A 21,607-nucleotide genomic window follows, 5' to 3' on the forward strand; every position below is an offset into this window, starting at 1 on the left:
ATTTAGGAAGAGAGAGTTGAAGGTATTTAGGCCCCAGGTCCCAGATGGCCTTGTGGACAATGCAGAGGGTTTTGAACTTAATCCTCACAGCCACTGGGAGCCAGTGTAGAGATTTCAGTCCTGGAGAGATACGGTCCCTGGGCTTGAGGCCAAGGACAAGTCTTGCAGTTCTGTTCTGGATGAGTTGCAGAGGGCGGAGAGTGGAGACAGGCAGATTAAGATAGAGGCTGTTACAGTAGTCCAGCTTCGAGAGAACCAGGGCTCGGGAGACAGTGAGCTTCTGGGGGAAGGAGAGGAAGGGAAGAATACCTCTGAGGAGGTGCAGCTTGTAGTGTGACTTCTTAGAGACGTCAGAGATATGAGGAGAGAAGGAGAGTGTGGAGTCGAAGATGACCCAGAGGTTTTTTGCCTTGCAGGTAGGAGCAGGAGGAGGGCCAAGAGAGGCAGGCCAGAGAGCTGCAGGGAAGGAAGGAGTGGGTGTGCCGATGAATAGAATCTCAGTCTTACTGGCATTAAGGCAGAGGTCATTGGCGGCACACCATTCCTGGATAGCAGACAGACAGTCCGAGATGAGGGAAGGAGAGGAGGAGGCCGAGGGTAGCGTGAAAATGATCTGGGTATCGTCTGCATAGCACTGAAAGTTGGGGCAGAGAGCGGCGATGCGGTGGGCAAGGAGTGCCAGATACTGGTTCAACAACCCGGGAGAGAGATTAGATTCCTGGGGGACACCACAGGTGGAGAAAAAGATGTCAGAGAGGAAGGACCCCAGTTGGACCTGGGAGGGTCGATTGGAAAGGAAAGAGGTCAGCCACGCCAGAGCCTGACGAGTGATACCCAGATTATCGTGGAGACGGTTGAGCAGGATGGCATGGTTGACAGTGTCAAAGGCAGAAGAGAGATCGAGCAGAATGAGAACACACGGAATGTTGGAGTTGAGGTTCAAGAGCAGGTCCTCACGGATGTTCAGGAGAGCAGTTTCCGTGCTTCTGGCAGCTCTGAAGCCAGATTGATGGTCATGACGACTACCAACAGATTCAGCATGGAGGTTAAGCTGGGAGATGGGCAGTTTCTCCAGGAGCTTGCCCAGGAAGGGAGTGATGGAGATTGGGCGATAGTTAGCTGGGCAGGAGGGGTCAGAAGAGGGTTTCTTAAGAAGAGGGTGCACAAGGGAGTGCTTGAGGGGGGATGGGAAGACTCCAGAGGCGAAGGAGTGGTTGCAAAAGTCAGCCAGGGCAGGAGCCAGTGAGTCGATGTGGTCCTTGATAGTTTTGGAGGAACAGGGGTGAACCTGTTTAGACGAGACTTTCATAGATCGGACTTGTCTGGAAACCTCGTCAGCAGAAAAAAGGGGAAAGGCAGAGAAGGAGGGAGGAGGGTTGGCTGCAGAAGGGCCAGAGGAAGAGCCGGGAAGAGAGGGAGGGAGGTGATAGGAGGAGAGTGAGGACAGGATGTCCTGAGTTTTAGAGATGAATTGAGAGGCTAGTGCAGTGCAGAGGGCCTGGGAGGGGACAGGAGAGGTAGAGACTGCAGCAGGGTTGGCAAGCTCCTTGCAGATTTTAAAGAGTTCGGCCGTTGTTAGATGCCGCAGAGATGCGGGCTTGGATAAGGGCTCTCTTCTTGGTGAGAACGGAGAGACGGTATTGCCTTTGGAGCAGGCGGCAGGCAAGTTTGTCAGAGGATGAACATGAAGCACGCCATTTCCTCTCTGCCACCCTGCACTTGCGTTTTAGGGTGACGAGATCCGAGTCATACCAGGAGTTACATTTGGCTACATGAAGAATTCAGGCCCTCCAATCCAATTGGAGCTGGTCAGAAGATAAGCCATCTTTTCTGACAATAAAATGTAATTAGGACCACTTTGAAATGCTCTTTCATTGTATAAGAGACATGCTTCAAGGCAGATAAGCAACCTAATTCTACTTCAGGCACCCATTAATGAACATAAGGCTTCATTTTCAAAGAGAACCGGTCACCACTTTGTCAATCAATGCCAAATATGCATTAGCCTATCAAAGGTTAACAGATCAGGTCACAGACAATTAGATGCACTATACAAGCCATCTGCCTGGATTAGTCGAGGTTAAAGGTCATTGTAGGGAGAGGGAAATGAGGCAATGTTTTGTCGCTGCCCTTTTGTGGAGAACTGCTTCAATAGCACACAAAAGAAATCCCACATAAACACACATTTCACTTAAAATGTGTACAAAACAAAATTAGGCCATGCAAGCTCACAATGAAAGCTCAGATTGATCTGAGCCTTTGATTTTTTGTAGATACAAGTAAGCCTTATCAGAAGTTTGAAACAGATGTATATGTTGTCATTTTGGAAGGGGCTTACAAATGTTGAAAATGTGTAAAATCATCAAAAATTGTCCGAATCTCATCATATAACCTATCAAAATGTTCATCTCGATAAGCAAAAAGTATAAATATATAAAAAAGTATTTATTAAGGGAGCATAGGTGAGTTAGAAGTTAGTGCATAAAAACAAAATTAGGTTCTCTTCAGAAAAAGTAACCCCCCAACCACCTTTTTGGTCATGTGGAAACCAAAACAATCCTCTGTGAAAACCAGGGGTGGGATTAGAGGGAAATATAATGGGATATGCATAGGACTGAAGGATGGAGTATGGAATAGTGGGCGAGAAAGAGACTGAATGGGAACAAACTGGAGATTGCAGAGCAAGATATCAGATTCTTAGGAGATGACAGAGACCAGTCCATGAGACCTGTCCATTGAGAGAAGAAAGCCAGAGCAGCTCATAGAGAAATTACCAACTGGCTCTGTTGATGGATTCCAAAGAGGGCCCCTAAATTGAGGGTTTGCTGACAGCATGATACCTGCCTGACTGGGTACCTGTCTGATTTTCCCAAACAGAATGTACATGTGAAAAGGTAAATCAACCACAATTCCCCACATTGCTCCATTTTGAAACATGGGTAAAATCTGGGAAGTCCGTGTAGGCCATAGATAGACTGGATGTTTGTGCACCGAAATGCATGCTGAAAGAATTCATTTTAGTCATTAAGAAGTGTGCAATGTGCAAATTCACTGCATTTCCCTTTCTGTCAATGCCTAGGCAGAGTTATATGTGGTGCGGGAGGGAAGAGGGTCGTCAACTAAAATCTGTTATGGAGAATAGTACATCTCCAGCCATAAGTATACAGAGACAGAAAGCCTTACATGTAGGTATATGTGCATGCTCCTGGATAGAAAGGAATCCATTAATGTGCAAAGGAAAACACTGAACAAATCCTGGTGTACTGAAAGGCACATATACATGTCTATACAGAACTGCAACCACACATGCAGGAAAATGTAGTGTACATGTGGGTTTAGAAATGAAAATATAGATTCCAGAGGCCAGTGTTTGTGATTCGAACCTTTTGCATGTAAATAGCTTAATTCATGGCCTTATGTTAGCCACTTCTTGCTTATATGTCAAGCGGCTTTTACATAGCTAATACATTGAAAACTTTGCATCTCTTGTACGGTTTGTTCCCTTTTCCACAGTGTTATTATTACTGGCTTCCCAGTCATATTGTTTAGCTTTTCAATGGTTTGCACGTTCCTGTTAGCAGACTTTGTTTAATTCAAACTCTTTTCGCTTCTCCCAGGGAATTGTGATCACTGGTCTTTCTCTTCATTTGTTCAGGTTCACAATAGCTTGTTCTTTTGTGTTATCAGACTTTATATCACTTTGTTTTAGGATTAAATTCCTTTCAAGATTAGTACTGAGATGATTTGGCTGTCCGATATACTGATTCCCCTCTTGAGGCTCCCTGCGACTTCCATACCCCCCGTTACCTTCTTCTTCGATAGGTTTACGTCTTCCGCAGTCTGGTTCCTTGGAATCCTTTTTGCTTAGCATTGGTTTCTGGTGCCTTTCCTTAAATTGCATTGTGGCGGTGCCTCTCTGCCTGATTTCTCGACTCTTCTCTGCTCTCCAGTACTCGGTTAGGTGAACAGGTCTCTTGGGGCTTCACATACATGTTGGTTTAGGCAAACTTCATTAGGCCAGCGGTCCACCATGGGTCCTCGACCGTGGTCTGGCCACCACCTATTCCTGGGCCGTTGCCCATCTGGTTTCTCAGGTTGTGGCTATGCCGTCGTTCTAGAGTTCTGTTCACTGCACTTGAGCGAGTTCAAAACTGGCGGGCTGTCAGATCCCTGCTTCCTGCAGGTGTTGTGCAGCTCAGGAGCTTCCCAGGGCAACGTCTGTTTGTGTCTCTTTTCTCTCACTGTGGGTTTTTGCAACTACATTAATCAAAGTACTTGTCTCAGTAGATTGATAAATTTCACTAACCTGATGTCATCTCTGTAGAGTTTCTTCATCTCAGTTCTGCTGTAAAACCTTTTAATATATTTGAGAGCATCCCATGTAAGCCATCATGTACATGTACACAGGTTCAGGGAGTTCCTCACGGGAACAGGAATTCTTGTCCCCTAATGAGCAGGATCTCCCGGTGAGGTGCCACCTGCCTCTACCTCTAGGGGGATGGGTATTGCAGAGCGGGCTAACCTCTCTAGCCTCACAGGGGGATCTGGGGCATCCCCCTTGGGAAGAAGGGACAAACTCCCTCGATTTGTCATACTGCCTTAAAATGATCGCCCTGCGATTACTCTCATTATGCACATATTGGCTTGATGGTAAAACTGTGACCCTCTATTGATGACCAACATGGACCAAAACCAGCATGATGCAGTCTAGTTAGATTCTAACAGAATGAGTGAATAAATCCATAGATATGTACCAGGCTCCATTAATAATACAATGTTAATACTTATTAATTGAAGGGATAGGTCTCCACACAGACCATCCACTTGGAATTATGAGAGGCGGCCTGATACCTTAGTATGTGGAAGGCTGTCATCATATAGTATACTGACCCTAAAAGTACCTACCGGCTACACTTTGTAATCAGTACTGGCTTCCGTTATGGAGAAAAGGTTGACCAAGAGGAGAACAACTTGCTTGGGAACTTGTTACATTTGAAAGAGCGCCATTATCCAATCTTCAAAGCAAAATTCCCCATGAATCAAAGGGTTGACATGACTTGCTTTGGGTAGTTTTACAACTGGACACGATGTAAAGAGATATCACTTCCTCTGTAAACATTTTTGTTTCTTTAAGCCTCTCCATATATATTTCTATGTGTAAATGAACACTCTTAGTTGAAGTGACATTAAGGTGATGGTTTAAGACAACAAAACCCTTAAAATGTATGTTGCAGACCCCAAAACAGCACTGATGACATCACTGGTGACTTCACCAATGACATCACTGATAACATCACAGGAAACTAGAGCACACTGATGACCTTACAGATGACAGCACAGCACACGCCATGGGAAAACTACCCATTAGAATAAAACATTCTACCATCACATGTGCCATATTCAATGTTATCACTATATTTCTAAGCTACGCACCATGGGATTTGTCCACATTATGGGTTTGTAGCCCACTTTGCGATAATGAGTAAAGGGGCCGAGAATGGGTGCAATATTTGTAGTTTTAGCATACATTTTAAAAAAAGAATTTTCTGGGACCCTATCCTTTGTTTTGTGAACATTTACTGTGAAATTACTGCAATGTCACAGTGAAATGTAGCGAAATATTGACCAGAACACCTTATCCATAAAACATGGCGGGTTTTCTGCTGTAATGCACCATGGAGATATATACAATATGTTGGCGTGGGTGGCACCATAGTCTTCACCAAACGTTTACAAAACGACTTGACATTCTTGCTCAAAATCACCAAAAGGCACACCTGCACCTCTTTGTGCCCAACCTGTCACACATTTGAAGCAAATCCATCTAGCAGTTTATGCTGTGCGCCTGATCAATGAATGCACATAATCACACATAAAGAAAAGCAATGCAAATGTAACAACATCTCTGTAAAAACACCTTTTTTTTCGATCCTTTATTATTTTTAAACCATACCACAACTTTGCACCAAACATTTACATTTTGGGGTCCCAGACCAGAAACGATCTTTGAAAAATGTCATGCAGATATGTCGAACGAGTCAAAGCTTCATTTTCACAAAGACAATCTATCTTAGGTTTCACCTTAACTATAGGGTCATATTGTTCATCGTTTTCCAGCTTTAAAAGTCCTTTGGTTTCCAGCTTTAAAAGACCTCACCCGATAAAAAAACCATATCCTGATTGCATGCTCATTCTAAATATTAATTGTTTTTATTGGGATCAAATGAAAACAAATCACTTGATCTTGTTTTTTAACACTTTGTTCATGGTTGAACAATTTCTTGGATTTCGACATTTGTTTCTGAAAATGTTGAACTCTTATTTTTAAGGTGAAATTCCTGACCTGTTTCCAGATGACGAAGTTGAGAACATCATCGGAGGAGTGAGAAATGAAGTTAAGAGTCAAGGCTTAATGGACACCAGAGAAAATTGCTGGAAATTCTTCATTGACCGTGTCCGAAGGCAACTGAAGGTAACAAGCTTAATTTATTTCAAATTTCTCAATGGACTTCCTAAAATGTGGGATCACAAAAACTGGTCTTGCAAAGTAAGAATACAGATATTAATGCAATATCATGACCACTCAGCAAACGTTCCTCCAGAACTCTAGCTTCTGTGGCAGTGCATCTGATGCATGCAATGCCTAAAAGACATTTACCTGCATTAAAAGGTATATCTATCTGAAATAATCTAACGGTTATCAGGAATACACCGCTTATGAACGTGCATGTGGTCATCAAGATCTAAATTGAATTTGGTGCCACCAGAGTTATTATCGGATGTTCCACAAATATGCCTACCAATCGTTGATCTTCACCATCCTGATGTAAATCTGCAACAACACGGGCAGAAAAAAACAGATCCAAGGAATATGAAACTTGAGACAAGATGTGCCTGAGTGTGTTATAAAAATAACTATTTAATTTTGTTGCTAGAGAGTCAATCTGGAATCATTAAACATTTCTCATTAAACACTAACACCATGGCATTGTGGACAACTAGCCATCTTTGATTCCAAGATAGCTAGGTTCATTTTGTTAATCACAACATGGATCTTTCCTTTTGTCCCATGGCCGCTGCTCACCATGCTCTGACCTTTTACCCCGGTCCTGACAATAAACATTGAACTACCCTAAATATGTCAAGTAAGAACATGGATACAGACTTTTCTATACAATCTTGCTCAGCAAACTTCCTGAAAGGGGCCATCAACAAAGCCTCTGTGCTGCCTTCTGAAACACAACTGAACCCCGCAAGAAGGCTATGAGTGCAGCCACTCAAGCATGCCATATTCTCCAAACTGTTGAGGAAACCAATTGAGGAACTAGAAATCCCTAGCCAGTCTTCAACCACCCATGTTTTAGTAAGAAATACATGTTCCAAGGTAGTTATGCGATTACCTGAATAATGATAAGCCGAAACAAAGCACAGGTACTGGTAGCATAGGTACTGGTAGCATGCCACGTTTGCTCAAATCTTGAAAATAATTGACTACCTTTTCTGGGTTTATGCCTTACACCAGTCATGAATGTGAAGGAATTAAGAAATCTTCATTAAAAAGAAAATCTGTAGACCCCATTTTGCCCAGGTGTTAAGAATGGTGCTTTTTGTATCTTGCATTATAACGTATCACTCTCCTATTTAATGTCAAAGCAGTTTTAGCGTTGGTGGTGTTGGCTCTTGATAACTCCAATTGTCTTTATTTGGACGTGCATCAATGTCTATCTGCCAGACACCATAGGCTATAGAATGCTGCTGACTGTTTGCTGACGAATACTCTTTAATAGTCCTATTTTAAGTACCCTGCACTCTTCCTTAGGGATGAAGAACATCCTTTTGGAATTCACATGCTTTATCCACCAGCACCATTACAATTCAGGTAACAAAGTACATCCTTTCCAGATACCAGCATTAAATGTCAACCATGCAGTTGGCTGTACCTCGATTACCCCATAGAGAACAAGTGTTTGAGACTCTTCCTGTCTGGCTCAAGCTTTTGCAACCCTCTACCATTGCTTATTAGGAACAAAGAAAACCACAGAACATTATGCAAACATCCTAACGCCATGCCTAACAGCCGGAGTTACTGAGTTGCCATTCACCAGCACCATATAGTTCTAAATAGCTACCTGTGGTGCTATCAGTAATTTTAACATAACTTTCTCCAAGGCCACCAGTCTAATTTGATATGTAGATTGTGGCCGGTATGAGCATAGATTTTAGGTAATCCATTTTATTGTGTCCAATTTTGAAATCCCAGCCTTCCTGTCCCATTATGGAGGAAATAGCCCGACTAGTCAATGTGCCTCATTGCAAGGTTGGCAGTAACCCACTAGTGCTGCTGGCAGGTTGCCACCGACCTCGTAACGCTTTTTCACTCCCTGACATCCCAGTGCCACCGGGATATTACTTGTGTCGACGGGACAGGATGTCAGGCAGTGGAAACTGTACATGGGACTCCACCTGAATGGGGACACAGAAGCACGAGCACACTTGCTAATGGTGCCAATGCTTCTGTGAAAACTATGCCAGCAGGGGCCGGTACTCCCGGCAGTTCAGACCTGCTGGGAGATCCGGCTTCTACCGGCAATCTCGTGGTCTGGCGGTCCTGAAAGGGTGTCAGGACATTGCTACCGGCACCCTTATTTCCACACCACCAGACTTCCAATGGGGCCCAATATCTTTAGGCACTTACAGGTCCAGGTAATTGAATTCCATCCTTTCCACTTCCAAATGTGTCGCAATAAGTAAGATCCAAATTCATCTCTGTGATTATTCTGCAAAGAAATTAGACAAATATTTTCATGGCTTGCCTCAAGCATCTATTTTTTAATAGAGAAGAACTTCGTATGATTACCTTGATATAGGACAAAGGTGCAGTTGAAAGGTGAGTCATTCCTATTGTTTCATTGACTACAAACATTAGGAGATGCATCCACTCCATTGTAGAAAGCATATGTCATATTTCACTCTGATACTTTTTTATTCACCATGGAGGATAAGTGAGTGCTCAAGGGCATGCTCCTGCAACTTAATATTTTCAGAACATTACGTGTATTAAGGTTTCCAGACTGTATAACCCATACCATTAGAAATGCAGAAATATTACTAATGTAACATTGGTGGTGAATTCAAAATAAACAACCATCAGGTGTCTACGCCTTCAAGTAACTTCACTTGCTTCTAGTGGCACATAGAATCCTAGTCACATTCTCAACAGAAATGTCTTGCCTCCAATAAGGTCTCAAAAGAGTATTTTCACATGACTCCAGTGCGTAACCCACAGTCAGGTTAGGTGAAGAGACTGTTTTGGCAACACTGACACTGGTCGCAAGAGAGCCGATGGCACTGGAGGACTTGGAGTCTTTCTGGTGCTCCTATTCTGTTTCGTGGGCTGGTCACTCCTCTTCTTCTCATCTCCTTTTCTATGGTTTACTTGAGGGATCGGTCGTTGGCCCCTTACTCTTCTCTCTCTTCACTCTCCCTGTTTCGTCCTTAATTAGCTCCTTTAACCTATCACACCATTTCTATGCTGATGACTCTCCCATCTTCTTTATTTCTTAATTTCCAGACTCCCATCATAGCTCTGTCTCTTGCTGTCTTGCCGCCATACAATCCTGGATGAGCTACTTTCTCCACCTGAATCTCACTGAAAAAGAAGAGGTTCACTTCTGCCCTTCCACATCTGCTGTCCCTTCCCCTCCAACTGGCCTTTAATTTCCCCCTACTCTTCCCTTCTTTCCGTCAGATCGCAATCTTGTAGTTATCTGCACAACTCTTTCACTCTTTCTGTTTATCACTAACACTGCCCACACTTTTCACTTCTACTTGTTTAACCTTCTGAGAGCTCACCAATTCCTTTCTTTTCAAGACACAAACTTCCATACATCTTCACCTACATTCTCCCGGCTTTATTATTGCTCTTTTGTCCTATTTGGCATTCCACACTTCCAGTTTACCCTACTTTGTTCTATTTATAACTCAGCCATTTATCTTCTTTTCCAACTGTGTCCTTGTTGCCCTCTTTTTCTTCCATGTCTCTCCTTCCTTTTCATTCACATTTGTCCTTCCATTTCCTCTGCATAGTATACAAATGTCTTCATGGTCTTGCTCCCCCTTTCTCTCATCATTACTTTCATTCTGTTATCCCTTCCTCACTCGCTGCTCTCAATTTCTCCTTTTACTCACCCCTGACCCCCATATGCTTCCTCCCAGTTTCAATCCTCCTCTCTCCTAGCACCTAAATTCTGGAATGCCCTTTCCTTGTCTGTTCGTACCTCTCCTTCCTACCACATTTTCTGAACTTGTCTTAAAGCTTAATTTCTCTGTACTGTTACCAACCTCATTCAGCTCTGTTCAAAATTAATTTTCTTATCGCATTTGAATTGTACCATATTATTAAATACTACTGTACAGCACTTTTCCAAAAGTGCTTTATAAATGTAGATAAATGCAAATACAACCTACAAATACAGGGCTGCTGTACAGAGTGGGTCCACAAAGTAGGCCCTGCAATGTTCTTTGTTGTTGGGGGCTCCCAATGCTATAGCTACAGCCTCAAATATTTGATGCGTATCACAGTGAGACTAACTTTTGTGTTGAGAGCCTAGAACACGATGCCACTGGGTTCCAGTACAGTGCTGTATACTGCTGGCACACTGCCAGGCAAGTTGCTGGGACTGATGTGGCTGCTCAAGGAATTTGAGGCTGAGGATCCAAGCGTGGTTTTGTGCCGGAAGGTATTTGCCTTGTGAGGCAGGTGACTGGGAGGATCACTATTCCATGGAATGAGAGAACTTTGGTGAGAACAGTCATGGTGAAATGGAGGTTGAGTTCCTTGGGGGCCTAAATGAAGCAAGTGGTCTTGATGCCTCGCCTGAGACAGTGCCTTATTAAAGAGTGCCTGCAGACCCTAATGCAGAAATCTTATTGCATGAGAGGTTTATGAGAAGAAGGGCCAGAGCCCTAGACGTTCAGGCAACTGACACTGCTATTATGGTGAGAAAGGTAACATCACAGATGTGATGGTGAAGGTTCCCAAAGAAGTTTAACCTTTCTTGCCCTTTGGCAAATGCTTCAAGGATTCAATCATGGATACTTAGGAGAAAACAGTGTCTGCCCGACTCTTAATTGGCACAACCATTCTCGGAAAGCACGGATCACTGAGAGGTGACTCTTTGTAACTCTTTGATCATTCAGTGGCTCTCAGAGCAAATTTAATGGGGGTGCTCTGCCACCTTTCCAACTTTGCCCCCTGATAGAGAGTCCAAGCACAATGAAGCTATGACAAAGAATGTGTTACCTCTGTCTCTTTGGTATTTTGGTCATTGAATGCAGCCACAAGTAGTTGACCCTTTGGCAGGTGCCGGACAGTTCAATTGAAATCCTGGTTATCAAAAGCCGAGGGTCAATGCAAGAGGTGGTGGCTGATGGATTTGTGGCTTCCAGACACATGATTCTGGCTAGATTGAACAACATATATCTAGTTGGCAGATGATATGGCCACTCTGTCTGGTAACAGGTGGCATGCCTGGATGTGGGTCTTTGGGTTTTCACCAGATGTACAAGAAAAGGCATCAGACATGTCCTTTAAAGGGAATATTAAAGTGGATAAGATGTTTGATGATAAAGTAAACTACACCTTTTGAAAGTTAAAAAGATTCTAGGCAGAATGTCCAGTCTTGAGGATTTTCAGGTAACCCCAAACTGCTGCCACTCAAAAGCAGCTATGACTCAGAAGCAATGTTTTGCCGAAAGTGTACTAGGGTGCTGCCAGACTTTCAGAAAACTGGCAAGAGGCACAGGCAAGAACAAATCGGGAAACCATCCTGCAACGTCTTGGTATGGCTGCCACTTTAATGTGTCCTGCAAACTCGACAGATTCATAGACTGGGGGCGGCCTGGTGGACTTCACTGAGGAGTGGATAACTGTGACAACAGACCACTGGGTCCTACAGGTTATACACAGGGATTACACTCTTCCCTTCTTGACTTTCCCCCAGATTGTTAAACAGAGCAGCAGAGTTATCAGAAATAACAAACTAAGCTCTTCCTGAAAGGATATCAGAAGGTCCTAAAAAGTGCTGTATATGAAATGCGTGAAGGAAAACACCCTACTTTTGTTTTACTTGAGATATTTTCTCATCCCAAAAAGGGAGCCAGCGAAGTCTAGGCCCTTTTTACATCTGAGAGGCTAGCAGAATACTTCTGCGGTTTGTGACATGGGCCAGCACTGGCAGTTCAGGGTGTTGCACTGTGGCCTAACATCAGTCCCAAGGTGATGGAATGTGTGGTATTTCCCTACCTCAACTAGCTGGTGAAGCCTTCCAACCAGCAGTGGGTACTGCCATGCTGTTTTTTCTTTAAACGTCAAGAAATTGACTCCATCTGTGTGGCCACCGCTCATAGGGTCCATCTTGGGCATGATGTCAATTTGGGACACAGCCAGAGAATTGTCTGGTGATGAGATTGGCCGTGGGTAATTTTAGACAAAGGGCCACGCTTGCAGCTCGCATCTTCTTGTGGTTGATGGCACGCATGGCCTTGTCTATTCCCCTTGTCCTCCAGGTGAGGCTTTGCATGGGGATGCTCCAGTGGGAGCTCAGATTCTGGTGAAACCAACTGTCTGGGTCCATGGAGGGCAGGCCACAGGGGAGCATGAGCTTTGGACAGGGCCGGAGATGGTGGCACGGGGAGTTCAATAGTATGGTGAGGGAACCCTTTGGATTAGTTTCAGGAACTGGTCATAATGAATGTTTCCACAACTGATTGGGCGGTGCATTTCAAAGCCCTGCATGTTCAGCGGACGTGGTCAGAAATAGATGAACATCCCCACTGCAGTCTTTGGGATATAAGGCTGATTCACCCTGCCCCGGAGGTATTTGTGGCAGCTGCAGGGAAAGACAGTAATAGTACCCAAAGTGTTCCACTCATATAGGCGGAAACCAATGACATGATTTTTACTAATATTCCTTATTTCTCAACCTATTATTCCTTAGCTATGGTATGGTCTGATCATTTTTTTTATTCCCTTTGCTTTTCCCTGCTCTGCTCTTCTGTCAAAATTAAACCACCTGCTCTTAAGAAATTTCAGCGTCATTGGGCTAAAGTCCCTATTGATGATATTTCAAATTCCATTGTGAACATAGTTCAGCAGAAAAGAGATAAGGGCATGAACATTTGCAACGCTATGGTTTGTGCCTTTGAATTTACAGCCAACACTTTGGCTCCGTTGTCGGTGGTTTCAACCCAGAACTCCACCTAAGTCAATGCCTAGTGTGTGATGCCCAGCTGGAACTCTTATTTATATATTTTTATGTCTAAAGTTTTTATTTCTGGATGATGTACCCTTATATAACACCCTCTCTTTAAATCCCCCCCGGTCTCACTGAACCAAGAAGTAGGTTGTTTTCCAAAGTTAAAAGATTTATTTGATGAATTGAACAAAATATATATCACACTTTTATCAATATGAACAATATCTAGATATCACACTTATTAATATTTATACACTGATCAGCAATGGGTGGTATCACAACAATCAACAATCTCTTTAATCAATAGGAGTATGGGTGGGAAGAATAATGTAGCAAAGAATAACTTTGGTGGGTTCAATGAAATGCAATGATATGAAATTAATGCAGCACAGAAATAAAACCTGATAAGAATTCAAAGATAATGTAATCACTCTTTCCCCCTGTTACTACACAATCCCCCCTAATATGCAATATGAAGAGATGGAATGAGGGCACACAGATTTCAGGAATATAAATCAACAATGCAGTTCAATCCCAATTCCCCCGCAAGCTTAGAGAGAACAGGAATGATTTTAAACAGGTCAAATGCTTTTGAATGTGGCTTGTAATGAATGGGGAAAAATGGATTTTAATTCGCTAAATTGTATTCAGAACTAGTGGGAGTCACTTTGGATAGGTTGCGATAGACACTAGCAATGATGATTGAATGACTGATAGATAGGAAACTGAATTCAGAAATTGAATGCAACAAATAGCTATTTTATATGGAATGAAATTGAGCCAAATGCAGAATCACAGCGATTACAGGAAACCTATATGGAGTTAGAGTGTGGTTCTTAGTTTAAAAGCTGAGGATGTTAGCTTCCATTGGACACTTAGATTTCGTTCCTAGCATGTACGGTTCAAAAGTAAGAGGTTTTAGTAAAGATCGATTTTTCTCAGAAAAGAGTCAAGATTTCAAAATGAAAGATGCGCTTTTGAAGATTAGGAACAAGATTTCTTAACACTAGGGAGTCTATAAGCCACACGCTACACGACAGCACAGCCACTGATCCAGGGGCGCCCCCAGATGGTTTCTATCTGCCGAGACTCTTGCCTTTCTCCAGCAAATATATATTAGCGCAAAGATGATTATCACTACAATTATCACAGGATTATATGGATGAGAGGAGTCCAGATAGAAAAAAAAGATTCTACAATGCAGTTCTGGATATGTTGGAATGGGTTGGATAGGATTACTTAAAACTAAGAGATGGCTATGGGCAGTTCTATGCTAAATACTCACAACTTTGGCTTTGGAATGGAATAGGCCCGTCAGGATCTGGTCAAGGGTTTTGGACTGGAATCTGCTAGCCACAGGACAGGATTCAGGTGCTTGGTTCTGCTCTCAGCAAGGCACTCTGGTCTGCACGGCCTCCTGGACTGGATCTGATGGGTTGGTTCTGGGTACAGCTCTTCTCTACTGGTTTGGATCTCTGGGTTCTAGCAAAGGTTCTCGGCAAGAAGCAGCCCAAACAGCACAGCCAGGCTGTTGAATTGGTTGGTGCCCCTTGGAAGTTTGGGGTTAAAATGAGTTGCAAGATTCTAAAGGCCGGCTGAGAAGGGTTCTGCTTTTTGGGTTGGGCCTTCTGCTTCAGGGTTCTGGAGTCTGGATAGTTCTGGAGTCTGGATAGTTCTGGATCTGGATTCTCCTTCAGAGCGCTTCGCCAGTAGATCAGTGATGGGTGAATGTGGGTCCCTCTGTGCCCTCAACAGTCCCTATTTATGTATTTCTCAAGAGGGTGGGTAGGCTGATTATACTATGCCCAACCCTCTAAGAAGCCAATAGGTCAGAGAATTTCCTCTCCCCTGATTTGAGAAGCAACAGTGTGTCATGATGTGTCATGTTTATGGTCCAGGGAGAAAACCCTCCCCTTTGTTTCTGTACAGTATGTCATTTTTCACAAAAAGCATATTTATAATATCACTAATTTACTAATACTACATATTTACATCCCAAATTAAATAAGGCACGCATCCGTCAAAGTGCCATCTTCTGGGGAGCTTCGGTTCACAAATGACAGTTTTTCGCGCTTTTGGTCGGTTACTCAGTGTCAGTTCTGTACCAATTTTTTCACATACACGCACATACCATCTGGGCATATTCCTCTGAAGTTTCATATTTTTAACATTATCACAACTGCTACAAAGTCCACATTTTGATAATTCTGTCTCTGAATATCGCACACGTTCCAGAGTAGTTTCGACTTGAGCAACATTTTCATTTTAATAACCTCTAAATTCCATATTTTTGCAAGTTCGGCACAATTTTCTATAAGTCTTTTTTCAAAAAGATATTGTCTGTGCTTTCTGAATAAACAAAACTGCTTGTCTGCGCCTCCAAGGTCTTGGCTGGGCTAGAGAGCAGTCCCGGGCCTCTCTGACTTTGGTATCTGGTTTCAGCCTACACCCGAATTAGTATTTCCTTTTGAGTCTAAGGGAGTCTTTTGTCTCCTAGCCAAGCAACAGGCCAAAGTGCTCCTCCCTTTTCCTTTCGCACCTCCCTGCCAGTTCCTTAGCAGAGAGCAGGGGAAAAGATTCCTTTGTTTGGGAGAAGGTGTGGAATGTCTTTGAAGCCCAGTGTAGCTGGCTTTAACTTTTAACACAATGTTTAAAATAGTCTTATCCTAAAATACAAATTACATTTTTAACATTTACAAATATATCCACCAATCTTTTAATTCCAGCCTTTTTAAAATATAGTTTTGAATTGTATCCTCCTCTATTGCTTCTGATAGCAAGTCTTTACTTTTAATACTTTGATGTTTATGACGCAGGCGAGTAGCGGTACTGCACCCATTTTTGACATATTCTTCCAAGCAAGCATCTTTAAATGTGGATTTTCTTCTGATCAAATATGTTTCTGCTGACATTGTGCTTAAGTGAATTCTTTATATGCAGTGATGTGTAACACCCAATAGGGATGTTGGATCTTTTGTGATGTTTGAGAACCAAGATTTTTTGCACTTTCCACAGCCAAGGAAAAACTAATTTTTGAACAGCTCTGTGTTTCTCTTGCAATGCAGGACTGCTTTTTCAAATAGTTTGATTTTCCTCTGTGGGCAGCCAAATGATAAGTTTTGGCAGTGGTCTTCTGTGTTACCACTGACAAAGGCAAAAGTGGATTAGCGGCCTATTTTTCGGGTTTTCCTGCACACTTGTGGGTGATTTTAGCACGCATAATGCTTTGCAGTGGCCATTCTGAGGTTTCTGATGCAAGCAGTGCACAGGGATGTTGCAGGGCATGGACTAGTGAGTTAAAACATGCCACACTGTCCCAGCTGCTACCCAAGCGCACTGTGCCATTAGCCCCATGGTACTCTGCCGAACTAAGGACACTAAAACACGAGTTATCATATTTCTTTCAACCAAACCCAATAGGTAGTACGAAACCCAGGAATCGCTAGACCTAGTGCCATGTAACATATCAAACCAAACAACCACACCAACACATTTTTTTACATTTTTTAAAAGGAGCTAAACATTCCCTTTTACCCAATATGTGTGTGCGAAGATCGTATCTGGAAAGCAACTGGCTAACTGTAGCTGTAACTAAAGTGTTGCTGTGCTTATCCCACTACTGCTTGATAACCCTGTATCACGGTTCAGTTAATGCAGAACTATTGGTCTGTTCTTCATACTCCATCAAAGTTTTGGGTTGACAACACTTGAAACTCGTTATATTGTTCTTATATACGTAGTCTAGGTAATCAGAGCATCCCTTGAGGCCCTGGCATAAGGTTACATACATCTATAGGAGAAAAGGAACTAGAAAACATGTCTATCCCGAAGTACGCTCGCGGCTTGCTCTTATAGGAAGCTGCTGCTGCTGATAGAACTGTTCATTTGTCTTTTGTTTTTAGCATATCAAAAAGATTTTTTTTGTAATTTTCAGCTTTTTAATTGCTTGAGAGGCAAAAGTGCATCCAGATATCAAGTGTCACCATTCTAGTATGTCAATGCATTTCGGATCGAGTCCGTCTTCAGGGCTAGGACACTTGCTAGATGCAGCTCGTACCCATCCACAACAATTGGGTGTACAACCCTCTAAGGGCGAACACACCGCTCCCAGGTATACCATAAGGTTTTGCCTTATGCATAAAGAGCGGATTGTGTTGAAAGCTCTTTTTACATGGCACGGCATTTTTTTGAAACTACAAGCTGAGGAGACAGTTGTCAAATGTTGCGTATAAGAAGGAGAGTATTTTGTTTCCATGCTGCTTGATGCGATGATGGTTTTCCATGTTTATGCTGCAATACAGTGTTGTTAAAGAATATAAAATGAGGGGCCAGCTTGGGATGGTAGGTCATGCTTGACAAAAATCGTTAGTTGTGTGTGCCCTTTTGCGATAATGTTCCAAAACACCCTGCTATTTCCTTTAGTTTGAAAACTTTCAGCTGAGCATTTAGTGATATATAATAGTGATTTAATCAATGCATTATAATACAAGAGAACATTATTGCTGTGTGAGCTTTACCATTCATATGCAACATGTAATATAACAATACATTTTAGAGAATGAATCCATTATACTATAGTAGAACACTTGTGTTTATAGATTGTTATTGCAATGTACTGCTCAGGTGTGGACCAAAAGTCCAGATACTGCCATTTGGGGGTATTCGTTATGTATGGGCGTGTACAGCACACTCCCCAAAATGAATTGCTGCAAGGCTCTGAGATTAATATAGTAGAAATATGATTGGAGGCAAGGGGGGCAGGAGGGGTTGAGAAGTCTAGGATTACATAAATAACCAGGTCTTTAAGAGTGTCCTCATTTGTAACATGGAGGTAGCTTGGTGGATGAATATAGGTGGAATCGTCTGGGCCATAAGTCAATACCTTCCGTTCTCTTTGTCTGATAAAAGTAAAGCCACTTTCAGGGAGATAGTCCTGGTGGTGATGTGATCAGAATCAAAGGGAACCAGTCATGATGTAAGGTCACAGTGTACAGGTGCAGAACCATTCAGACATATGAAGGTTAGGCATAGCAGTTTGAATGAAATGCATGTTTATGCTGGGAGCCAGTGCAGTTCTTATGCCATTTAAAGTCACTGGAGTTGTGCAAAGACGTGCATTCCGTTTACCTGATTGTAAACGGTAATGAACAAACAAAGCAACATGGGGATTAAAACCTTTTGAAACATCTTTTTTTCTACGTTTATGATGGAAGGAGAACAAAATCACTGAACCAAAATATAGAACACGTTTCCTTCAAAGTGTGCAGGACTTCACTGGTACCATAAACAAGGAATAACTTACACATCATTGTGGCGATAAGAGACATAAACCACGTCCCTGAAATTAAAAATCATTCAAACAAATGGCAAATGGATTTAGGTCATGCAGTTCTGAAGCATTAAACAGGGTTGATGTTGAACATTATATTTTTGAAGTTAAACTATAGAGTGATGTAATTGTGATTTATAAAATCTCCCAAAAATATAAGCAATTAGGATAATATTTGAAATATAAGAATATAAAAAATATGGACTACAGAAAGTGCTGATCGGAATTGCATATAGAGCGTACTGTGCGTACAATACGATATGTTGGCGATAGTGAGATGTTCTTAATGGTAGCAAATAAAGCCGTGTGATCTTGGGCACATGGCATAGTCAGAGTTCTTATCTTTGGAGGATCTGGCCCAGCAGAGAGAAGATAAAGGCACATTCAAACCTCAAGAAGTAAAGCACTTGTGCACCTCTCTTGTAATTCTTTCCATGACATTTTCCAATGTGTCCAGTTTCATTGCCCAACTGGCTCAATCCAGGATAGAGATACCAACTAACCAATACCACTAACAATTTCCTTCTCTGCATACAGCTCTCAAACTCCAAATCAAACACAACCACAAACCTCTAGCGCAGCAAACCGCAAGAACTTCACTTCACTACACTGCAACAACAAAACAAAACACACATAGACTCGCACATCAGCACACGACGACTACCGGCCGCATACACCCCAGGCCCAGCCGACAGAACCACTGGGCTGAAGCTGCCAACAGCACATCACTGCAACCTTGCACTTTTCTAGCCTCCACCCATTAACCCACCCCTCCCTCCCTCTTTCAGAGCCGCCAGAGCGCCAGGGGACCACTCCGGTGGTGATAGTGCGCGGTACAAATGACCTTTAACATTAACATTAACATGGTAATGTTAAATGGTAATGGGTGGCGAGGAGTGTGCCACTTTAAAAAAAACAAAAAACAAAAAAAAAAAGCGAATGTTGATCTTTTTAAGCAGTACAATGCACGGAACACGCCTTTTTGATGAGGAACACACACATTGCACTTTATCCGAACAATGTCAGATTTTAGGTTTCTTCTCACAACACTGTCAATGCAGGCAACACTCTCAACTCGACCCTCTGCAATCCATTCAATCGCAAAATGCAACCTGATTTACAGGAAGGAAGAAGCGCTGTCTAATTCCAACAGAAAATAAACGGGTTGACAAAAGAGACCTGGCCTATTTTTCTGGAACGTGCCTGATGGGTTCTTCACAGAGAAATTACAACACAAACTAGACTGCAGAACGACGAACTGCTCACCAACCTTGCAGTCTTTAAAAATGAGACACATTGACAACTCTTCAGGGCAAAACCTACTGCAATACGAATTAGCAACATCAATAGGATTGAATATGGAAATCTAGAGGGCATTGTTTGTCCTGTGGGGGCTATCCAGAAGACTCTTGTCCCCTACTTTTACAACGACAGACCTATTGCCGCTGGCCAGGCTAGTTCTTTCTGTTGTCAGTTCAGCTAGTGGCCAGACCTCGCCTCTAAGCCGGTGAACTCCTGCTCTAAATGAATCACACCTGCTGCAAGTACCCTGACCAGCAGGCACTGGAATCAGCTTGGTGTCGAGCATGTTGGGAAATGTAGTCTCATGGGGGTGATAATCTCTGGATGCTCTCCTGCCCTAAAAATCCACTATGTATTATTACTTTACAAGAAAATAGACATGTGTTTTGGTGGAAACTGAACTTTTCATAATTGTCCCAATATGTTTAAACATGTATCTTTGTTACATATCATGTTTGCCAGCCTTTCATATGAAGCAAAGCAGCATATAATTAAAATGTGTTCACACGCACTCTACAGTATGTTCTAACAGGACGAGCATTATCACGTATGTGCTGATTTGGGGACTGCTTTTCTGTATTTTGAGGCCAGGTTAAAGCGAAGGCGCAAAGCGTGCACGCTTTAGCATCTGGTGACGTTAGCAAATGTCCCTCTTCACTTGCCCTTGTGGCGCCCCCTAGGCCTGCAGCCTTGTATTGCAGGCTTTCTTCTCTATTAGATAACGCGCCTCTGACTCTGTTACTTTTATGCTGGTCTGTTAGTTTGTTGCTTACTGCAGCATCACAGCACGGAAACACGTGATCAAAATAAAGCATGTCAGTCCTTTTAAATTTTTAAAAGCAGTATGGAGCAGGGAGAAATGGCAATCAGCAATTGCATGAACTTATTGTAGGTTGTATTTGCATTTGCTTTCGTTTAAATGTCCCTGGAGGGGGGAAACACGATCAAGTTTTAAAAGCAATCTGAACTGCACCCATCTTGTATTTTCCCCTTTTGATGATTCTTTTAATTCCTTAGGTTGCTCTCTGCTTCTCACCCGTTGGCAGTAAGTTACGCGTGCGCAGCAGGAAGTTTCCCGCCGTGGTGAATTGCACAGCCATAGATTGGTTCCATGAGTGGCCTCAAGAGGCGCTGGAGTCTGTCAGCCTGCGCTTTCTGCAAGAAACGGAGAACATTGAGGTAAGAGGTTAAGGATACTGTACACTGGTGCCTTCTGCATGGTCCCTAGGCAGGCTTCCAGATCTAAACGTGAGGGGGCGGGCTACATTAGATGAGGGAGAGAAAATGCAGAACAACTTTTCTGCTGTGCAGTTTGGAAAGACCCAGGTAGTCTGTGCTGCTCTGTTTCTAGTTGGTCTTTGTCGGAGGAATAGTGCAGTGGTGGGCATGGCTGGCCGGCCCCCAGATGCTTCAGCCAGAACTCCTATGATCCGCCAACCTTGACTATGATGGCTAGGGTAGTTGAAACTATCGCAATATGGTCCCCTTCCGTTTCACCTTTTCATATTATAGTGTTTTGGGCACATACAATATTTGTATTGAGCGTAAGAGTGTAAGCCTTGAGTCCCTCCAGCCTACATCTATTGTGAAGTACCGCATAACAACACAGATCTAGGCTGGCTCTCAACATCTCAGACCGATGACTTCAACAAAAAAGACCAAAGAGTAAACGATTGTATGTGTTGTCCATATCTCCTTACAGTCCTATTTTATTGTGGCG

At 42.9% G+C, this 21,607-nt stretch overlaps 1 protein-coding gene across 2 annotated transcripts in view; it reads left to right on the forward strand.

Annotated features, from left to right (window-relative positions):
• Window positions 1-21,607, forward strand: part of DNAH9 (dynein axonemal heavy chain 9) — a 1,527,051-nt gene that overhangs the window by 975,996 nt on the left and 529,448 nt on the right. For both annotated transcript variants that reach the window (XM_069654516.1, XM_069654515.1), the window contains exons 46-47: window positions 6,330-6,472; window positions 20,905-21,066. In XM_069654516.1, coding sequence (XP_069510617.1) covers window positions 6,330-6,472; window positions 20,905-21,066 — 305 coding nt within the window. The remainder of the gene's footprint in view (window positions 1-6,329; window positions 6,473-20,904; window positions 21,067-21,607) is intronic.

The sequence above is a fragment of the Ambystoma mexicanum genome, chromosome 3q (assembly GCF_040938575.1).
Source record: "Ambystoma mexicanum isolate Mex_15411 chromosome 3q, UKY_AmexF1_1, whole genome shotgun sequence".
Taxonomy (NCBI): domain Eukaryota; kingdom Metazoa; phylum Chordata; class Amphibia; order Caudata; family Ambystomatidae; genus Ambystoma; species Ambystoma mexicanum.